The sequence below is a fragment of the Camelina sativa genome, chromosome 7, assembly GCF_000633955.1.
Source record: "Camelina sativa cultivar DH55 chromosome 7, Cs, whole genome shotgun sequence".
NCBI classification, from domain to species: domain Eukaryota; kingdom Viridiplantae; phylum Streptophyta; class Magnoliopsida; order Brassicales; family Brassicaceae; genus Camelina; species Camelina sativa.
Genome location: NC_025691.1, coordinates 72,107 through 81,173, shown reverse-complemented (window position 1 = coordinate 81,173; position 9,067 = coordinate 72,107). Strand labels below are relative to the sequence as shown.

The 9,067-nt window shown below is 34.0% G+C and overlaps 1 protein-coding gene and 1 long non-coding RNA gene across 2 annotated transcripts in view; one reads left to right on the top strand and one right to left on the bottom strand.

The window, feature by feature from the left end:
* LOC104699532 lies at nucleotides 5,729-6,930 on the bottom strand. The gene is made up of 2 exons (XR_753377.2): nucleotides 6,831-6,930; nucleotides 5,729-6,656 (listed from the first exon to the last, which is right to left on the bottom strand). It is a non-coding gene; the product is annotated as an uncharacterized LOC104699532 (long non-coding RNA).
* Nucleotides 7,990-9,067, top strand: part of LOC104704111 (cytokinin dehydrogenase 6) — a 4,942-nt gene continuing 3,864 nt past the window's right edge. The window contains exons 1-2 of the mRNA XM_019226949.1: nucleotides 7,990-8,837; nucleotides 8,993-9,064. Of these exons, the coding sequence (XP_019082494.1) occupies nucleotides 8,210-8,837; nucleotides 8,993-9,064 (700 nt within the window). The 5' untranslated portion in view covers nucleotides 7,990-8,209. The remainder of the gene's footprint in view (nucleotides 8,838-8,992; nucleotides 9,065-9,067) is intronic.

The window sequence follows — 9,067 nt, the reverse complement described above, 5'->3', positions numbered from 1 at the left end:
CCAAGTCTCAGAACATCCACACCAAAACCTTTTCTGAAACAGAGTTGAGTTAAGCTGAGATTAACATTCTGAGATAATCATAAGGCAACCCATCATCAGGGATACTTCTTCCATAGTTGCCAGCTCACTGATGCAAGTAGCTACTTAAAATATGATTCATGATTGAGCTACAATGACATTCAATATGCAAGAAACTTAAAGCTATAAACTTGTAAGAACCATCTCCAAATTCTATCAACTAATTTACAAAATTCTGTAATCTTCAGTTATAAACTTGAAAAGCCTCACCAAATTCTGTAATCTTGAGTTGCAATTGAGAAGGTTCCCACTTATGCTACTGTAGCAGAGTTGGGCCTTCATTCAAAAACCTTTCCATTGTTTAACGCTATCAGAACTCTATTTCAAAACGAAGTAATATCACAACTCAACATCAATCAAAGCATCAACAAACACAGCAACGTGCAAAAGGGATAATAACACAGCGAGCAACGGCGATTTCAACCCTGGATTTCGAGCTAGCCTAAAATTCGATCCAATAAAACAGTTCAGAAGAAACCTACAATACCTTGAGAGAGATCAAGAGCTAGAGAGACTCGAATCAAGTGGTTTGAGATCGAAGACAACCTATATGTATATTACACCAAAACCGAAATCAGAATAGAAGATAAAAGTTCAATCCTTAGATTCGTCAAGGAAGAAGGTAGAATTAAGTGTAGATAAACCATCAGATCTATGGAAATAAGAAGGTGAAAAGTCTCGCGCGTAGCTCAAAGAGTTCCCCGTTGATGTTTCAATGAAACTAGTTCTGCTCCCGCCAACGATGGTCACGGCGAATCCGTCTCTTGCTGCTGTGTGGGTTGGTCGACGCCCATCGTGATATGAGGTTTTTGGTCGCTTGGTTTTTGGTTCTGGGTTTAGGGTTTCGAATAATTTCGAAGAAGAAGAAGAAGATGATGAAAGAGACGATAAAGGGGAGACTGAGGAGAAGAAGTTTTAACCAAAAGAAAATAAAAAAGGAGAAGATTTTAGCCGTTAGATTTAATTCATCAACGGTGGAGGATAAGCCAACTTCCAATCCGCGTCTCTACGGATTAGCCAATAAGAGGCTTTCTCGTTTATTTTGTTTTTTTTTTATTTAGTTTTATAATTTTTTGTTAATTTTTATGTATGAGTATAAAATTAAAGGTTTAGACTTTATTATACAGGGTTTGGAATTTAAGTTTTAGGAATTGAGAATTTTAGTTTTGAATATATATGATAATTGAATTGATAATTTAGAGATTTAAATATATAAGTAACTAGTATTTAATATGTATTAAAATATATCTTATTATATAAAGTTGGGTTTTGAAAGTTAGTCATTAATAGGATTTTTACATGTGTCAAGTGATCAGTATAATATTTTGACATGTGTAAAAATTAAATTTAATAGGAGGAATTTGATTACAACATAATTAAAATATTTTGTTTAAAAAATTATTAATAATGTAAATAGATAATTATCGAAAATTACAGAATTTATAAAAAAAAAATATAAAGTTTTTACAAATAATTATAAGGAGATTACATATATATATATATATATATTTCATAAAATTCGAAATTATAATATTATTTACTTATTTTTAATTTTAAGTTATTAATTCTACAAAAAAAAAATAGGAAAAAGGATTAAGAAAAATATACAATTAATTATTAATTCTAAATTTTGTAAATACTCACTTATATAAGCATAGATCATCTCATATTTAAATAATTTATTCAAAAACACAGCTTTCAATTTGTTTAATTGGAAAAAAATTTTAAATGGAAAGGTAAATTTTGCTTTTTTTAAAACCAAAATTTTCTCATACTTTCTTCTTTTTCAGTTGGGAATAGGTAAGATTAATATGTTGACAAAAAAAAAGATTAATATATGCGATATATGTTGACATAAATCGTTGTTGATAGATCTACATGAGCTCAAAGACTGTGACACCTTGGATTGCGAAAATGTTTAAAAGAATTGATTTGGCCACATATGTCACCGAAATGCAATTCTTTTTTCGGTCAAGGGTCCTCAGAGAACTTCATGATGAGTGACCTTCCTGGAAGTGATTGTCAGAACTGTACGAGTAAGGATAAAACACATAAAAAGATCATTTGTTGATTTGTAATATCGGTAAGCAAGTTTTTAAAGCCTTCCAGCAACAAACCGACCATCGAATATGGGTGGATCCACGGGCCGGGAATAGATGTAGGGCCCACTTAGGAAGGTGGGCCTATGGACTGAGAGTGGACAAGGGCTCACTAAGCATGGTGACGGTTGGGACATTACAGAGACAGAGACTACATCATGGTGTATCAAAGACATTTACACGAATACATTGGGAAATATAGCATTAGTTATTATCAAAAGATTTTGTGACGTTAGAAAAAGGTGTTTACTTTCATTGGTTGTTGGAACAAGCCATTTTGAGATAGCAAAAACACGTGGATATGTTCTCTCCACACTGGAGGAGGGCAGAGCCGAGGTTCTCTCTATGGTGTAGAAGGTTAGACACAAGGTTATCTCTCCAAGGGAGGAAAGTGGAGGAGGTTAGACGCAAGGTTATTTCTCCAAGTGAGGAAGGCGGAGCCATAGTTTTCTCCATGGTGGAGGATGTTGAACGCAAGATTCTTTCTATAATGGATAAGGGCAGAGTCGAGGTTTTCTCCATGGTGGTCATACATTATTTTGATGATACATCATTGATTAGTATATTATGTAATATATTTTTTATTCGAAATGTTTTTTGAGCCAACAATTTTAGTAATTAAAAAAATATGCAGAAGTGAAAGTAAAATAGTTGGATTAATGTGTTCATATAGACATTTTCTAGGTGGTGATAAAAAATATATTTGTAACATATAGTATATTTAGATATAAAAAATACACTTTTAATAATAACATAAAACAAAAATTTGTAAATGGATATAACTCAGTGTATTGTAACAAAAATAAAATTTATAAATAACGTACAACAAATTTTAATATATTTTCATTAAATTTAATTTAATTTATAAAATTTCAAACCCGCACATCGTGCGGGCTCTTTTCTAGTATATATATATATATATATGTTACACTTATACCTAACTAATTTTTATAATTATTTGTATATTTGTAATATTATATTTATTCATATTGTATGTTACAACGAGTCTAAACCTTTCTTTAGTTACAACGAGTTACAACGAGTTTGTATCAAAATGTTTGAATTATATTTTCATAATTTTACATTATTTTAGTAATTATTAACTACAATTTGTGACGACTTATGTTGTGTGCACCAGAGCTACGATACTTTGTGTCACAAACTTTGAAGCAATATTGCTACACTTTTCTTTTGTTACTATCCGTCATTATATACCTACGTTTAGTGACATATTAGCTACAAATTAAATTAACTAATACTTTGTCACTAATTTGTAACTTTCTGTAGTTATAGTTTGCTACAACTTTTTCCGTAACAATCACACGTAGCTATATGAACATGTTTTACTAGTGTAAGAGAAAATGTTTTTCCAAAGAAGCTCTTGCCGCTCTTCTACTCTTCTGTTTGAGCTCTTTAGTCTCAGTGCTAACAACGGAGGACTTGATTAATGAAAACTGTTCTACGATTAATTGATCTGTAATAACATACAAGATGATTGACAAAGTACCGAACATACTATAAAGAAAGGTCATATCAATCTTGGCAAATAGACTCGGAATTTGAATCGAAGAAATATAGTTCAAATTAAAATATTTAATTGTTATTTTTATTGTAAGATTTTTCTGCAAAAAAAATCAAAATCATACACCACCATTACATGTTAAATATCCTATTGCCTTAAATATTCAAATAATTATAGTTTNATTAAATTTAATTTAATTTATAAAATTTCAAACCCGCACATCGTGCGGGCTCTTTTCTAGTATATATATATATATATATGTTACACTTATACCTAACTAATTTTTATAATTATTTGTATATTTGTAATATTATATTTATTCATATTGTATGTTACAACGAGTCTAAACCTTTCTTTAGTTACAACGAGTTACAACGAGTTTGTATCAAAATGTTTGAATTATATTTTCATAATTTTACATTATTTTAGTAATTATTAACTACAATTTGTGACGACTTATGTTGTGTGCACCAGAGCTACGATACTTTGTGTCACAAACTTTGAAGCAATATTGCTACACTTTTCTTTTGTTACTATCCGTCATTATATACCTACGTTTAGTGACATATTAGCTACAAATTAAATTAACTAATACTTTGTCACTAATTTGTAACTTTCTGTAGTTATAGTTTGCTACTACTTTTTCCGTAACAATCACACGTAGCTATATGAACATGTTTTACTAGTGTAAGAGAAAATGTTTTTCCAAAGAAGCTCTTGCCGCTCTTCTACTCTTCTGTTTGAGCTCTTTAGTCTCAGTGCTAACAACGGAGGACTTGATTAATGAAAACTGTTCTACGATTAATTGATCTGTAATAACATACAAGATGATTGACAAAGTACCGAACATACTATAAAGAAAGGTCATATCAATCTTGGCAAATAGACTCGGAATTTGAATCGAAGAAATATAGTTCAAATTAAAATATTTAATTGTTATTTTTATTGTAAGATTTTTCTGCAAAAAAAATCAAAATCATACACCACCATTACATGTTAAATATCCTATTGCCTTAAATATTCAAATAATTATAGTTTTCTCAAATTCAACCCACATAAATTCAATAATAAATATTATGAGTTATTAAAAAACACCAAAATATATACAAAAGTGCAACATCAATACAAAAAATCATAGAAACTCACACTATCTACTTTTTTAAAAAACATTTATATAAAATATTTGTCTTGTGGTGTACTACGAGTTAAATCCTAGTTTTGATTCAAAATTGCTGCTACTCACTCATGTGTGTGTACGTTACTCGTATGTGTTAGGGCATCTTTATAGGGGGAGCAGTTTTGGATGTTCTTAGACTAAAAATATTATGAAAATAATGTAAGATCAGTAGTTAAAATCTTTTGTTAAAAAGTTAATTATTGGGAGAACATGTGTTTAAGATCATAAGATTTAATAATATAATATTCTTAAATATATTACAATTATAAAAACTTATAAAATAACATTTAAATTGCAAATTTATAAAATTTTTACTAAAATTCAAAATACAATACCAAATTTTTATGAAACAACAAAAACATTAAATATAAAAAAACATATTACTTAATTAAAGCACACAAACATTTTATTTAATTAATATATAGTTTAATGTCCAAATTTATTCCATATATTCTCAATCAGATCCTCTTTTAATTTGTGAAAAATTATTTGCAAAAAATTGTATCCATTCACAGCTTGCCACGTCAGCTTAGAACTGAACCAAGATCAGTTCTACATCAAAAATTAAAAAAAGTGTTCTTAGCCACTATTTATTATTTTTCTATTTTTTTGGATTAAGAACACCCCTTACGTTCTTCCTATAAAGATGACCTTAGTAGCAAGTAGTCCCTTACATGTTGAGGTTCGGATCGGACTAGACTTTGCAAGTGTTGTGGGCTTCAAATGGACCGTTTGTTCCCAATCATACTCTATCCCAAAATTTGATTAGTAGCCCATTCAGACCTAACAAGGCTTTTCGCAATTGATATTTGTGAGTAGAGAGAGCGAGAGAGAACACAATGACACAAAAACTCGTGATATATATATATATTTTTTTCACAAAATATAATGCAAAGGCAGTATAGTAGCAAGACACGGATCCAACTACTAGTCTCTTTTCTTTGTGAGAAACAGAATCATATAATAATATCTTCTAAACGATAGGAATCGAGGCGAGGTAGACACAAACACACTTTATACGTTAATGGGAACAAAGCCACGTGAAGGTGGGAAGGACGCACCAATTAGAGTTTAAGCTGACAAGTTAGCACAGGGGTCACAGTCGTGGACCAGTCCACTTCCAACACCACCACAGCCGTCCCTTCGACCCTTTGGCTGACAAATGGTTCCAAGGCATATTTTATATATCTTGGGACCAAGATGGCTTGGGACAAGCTATGCCCCACGACTCTCCCGCTAGTGCTCTCTGGTCGCTTCTCCTCTGCTTCTAGAGACCAACCATTACCACCAACTCTGTTTTCAGTTCACACCTCATTCTGCTTTCTGCAATGCCCACCACCGCACCAATGAGTTGAGAAGAACCCAACTTCTTTCTTCACTGTTCAAAACTGGACTGGTCAAACTCTGGAACTCATCATCATCTCTTTCTGACCCTACTACTGCTACACCCGAGATTTCTAATATGGGTGCACAATCTTCACTGGGCCACCTCTTGTCACCGAGTCTCAGTCTCTTTTCTTCTCTTTATTTTTTTTAATCCTCCATAACATTATATACCTTTCTGGTTACTATTGCTGACACCGTAGCGCCATTAATCCATGATCCTAATCTTGAGGAAACTGATAGTAACTCTCTGATTGCCAAAGAGATAGTAGTAGCCTTTAATAAAAACCAAGAATAAAAACAAAGGGACAAATTAAGCCCCCTCGAACAAAAATGGTCATGGACCACCCCAGATGATTCTGTCTGAAGAAGCAGTGAGTCCCTCTCTGTTATCCACCTGCCGGATGTTTAGCAAAAGTAAAAAACTAAGACATAATTTTAAAAGCTAATGATCATAATAATAATGTCTGATCAAAAGAATTTAAGAAAAGAAGGGATGATTCATTTAGTTTTGTCAGATAGCTAGCTGCAGCAATGGGAGGGCCTTTAAATCAGTAACAGGAAGACTTACTCATTGGTTGCTTTGCTTTCCTTTGAGCTGTCATTTAGCTTTTGGGGTTACAGAGGATTGTGTTGTTGGGTCCCAACAATACTGAAATTGCCTCCTAATTTCCCACAGAGAGCANCTACATCAAAAATTAAAAAAAGTGTTCTTAGCCACTATTTATTATTTTTCTATTTTTTTGGATTAAGAACACCCCTTACGTTCTTCCTATAAAGATGACCTTAGTAGCAAGTAGTCCCTTACATGTTGAGGTTCGGATCGGACTAGACTTTGCAAGTGTTGTGGGCTTCAAATGGACCGTTTGTTCCCAATCATACTCTATCCCAAAATTTGATTAGTAGCCCATTCAGACCTAACAAGGCTTTTCGCAATTGATATTTGTGAGTAGAGAGAGCGAGAGAGAACACAATGACACAAAAACTCGTGATATATATATATATTTTTTTCACAAAATATAATGCAAAGGCAGTATAGTAGCAAGACACGGATCCAACTACTAGTCTCTTTTCTTTGTGAGAAACAGAATCATATAATAATATCTTCTAAACGATAGGAATCGAGGCGAGGTAGACACAAACACACTTTATACGTTAATGGGAACAAAGCCACGTGAAGGTGGGAAGGACGCACCAATTAGAGTTTAAGCTGACAAGTTAGCACAGGGGTCACAGTCGTGGACCAGTCCACTTCCAACACCACCACAGCCGTCCCTTCGACCCTTTGGCTGACAAATGGTTCCAAGGCATATTTTATATATCTTGGGACCAAGATGNTTTCATCCGAGTCAAAAGCCTGCAAAAAAAGAAGTGTGGCATACAATCACTCACAGATATATCTATACATCTCTCTCTCTCTCTCTCTCTCTCTCTCTCTCTCTCTCAGCCTAAAAAGCAAAATACCTATACCTACGACGACTGGGAAAGGGATAAATATTACTATGAGATAAGAGGATAAATAAGGGAATCCTTCAAATGGTAAGTTTCCAAAGTAAAAGTGTGTTATGGTATGATCTTGTCTGCCTTTTCTTCGAAAAAGCCAAGATTGTGGGTGTAACTGTTATCAAAAAAAAAAAAAAAAAGATTCGTGAGATCTTTCTTTCTTTCTTGTGACTTTTTCCTTCAACTAGGCTCCTTCTTTTATGGCTTCTCTATGCCAACCAACAAAGAAAGAGAAAGGCCTCTCAGCTCAAAAAGTGAAATTTCAAAGGCTATTTATAACCCTTCGTAGACAGGCAGTCCCCAACAACCAACAAACAAAAAAAATATCGGTTGCCTCGGCCATTCAAAGTCACACTAGCGTTTTAAAATAAGATCAAACCCTTTTTTTTTTTTTTTACATCTTTGGTTCATTACTCTTGTCTCTCAGAAAATCAAGAGGCCATCCATATGAGCTATCTACATGCATGCCTCCTTAGGAAAAGAACCATGCTTATAGTAAGAAGCTTCACCATCTTGCTTCTCAGCTGCATAGCCTTTAAGTTAGCTTGCTGCTTCTCTAGCAACATTTCTTCTTTGAAGGCCCTTCCCCTAGTAGGCAACTTGGATTTTGAACATGTCCATGAGGCCTCCAAAGATTTTGGAAATCGATACCAGTTGATTCCTCTGGCGGTCTTACATCCAAAATCGGTAAGCGACATCGCCTCAGCGATACGACACATCTGGATGATGGGCCCTCATTCACAGCTGACAGTGGCAGCGAGAGGTCGTGGACACTCACTCCAAGGCCAAGCACAAACAAGAAATGGGATTGTTATACGCATGGAATCTCTCCATCCCCAGAAGCTGCAGGTCCACACTGTGGAGGATGTTCCGGCTCCATATGTAGATGTGTCTGGTGGTGAGCTGTGGATAAACATTTTGCATGAGACCCTCAAGTACGGCCTTGCACCAAAGTCGTGGACGGATTACCTACATTTAACTGTAGGTGGCACTCTTTCCAATGCTGGAATCAGCGGCCAGGCATTCCGACATGGACCACAAATCAGCAATGTTCATCAACTGGAGGTTGTCACAGGTTAGTTCTTACTTTAAAAGATTAAAGTAGCAGCAAGCATATCGTGATTTTTGTTTCGAAACAAAAGAAAAAAAAAGCATCAGAGGGGAGAGATATTGCCGTAAATGTATGTATGTATGTATACTCACTAATGTGATGCGGCCTATTGACTGCAGGAAAAGGCGAGATCCTAAACTGTTCAGAGAGGCAGAACAGCGACTTATTTCATGGTGTTCTTGGTGGGTTAGGTC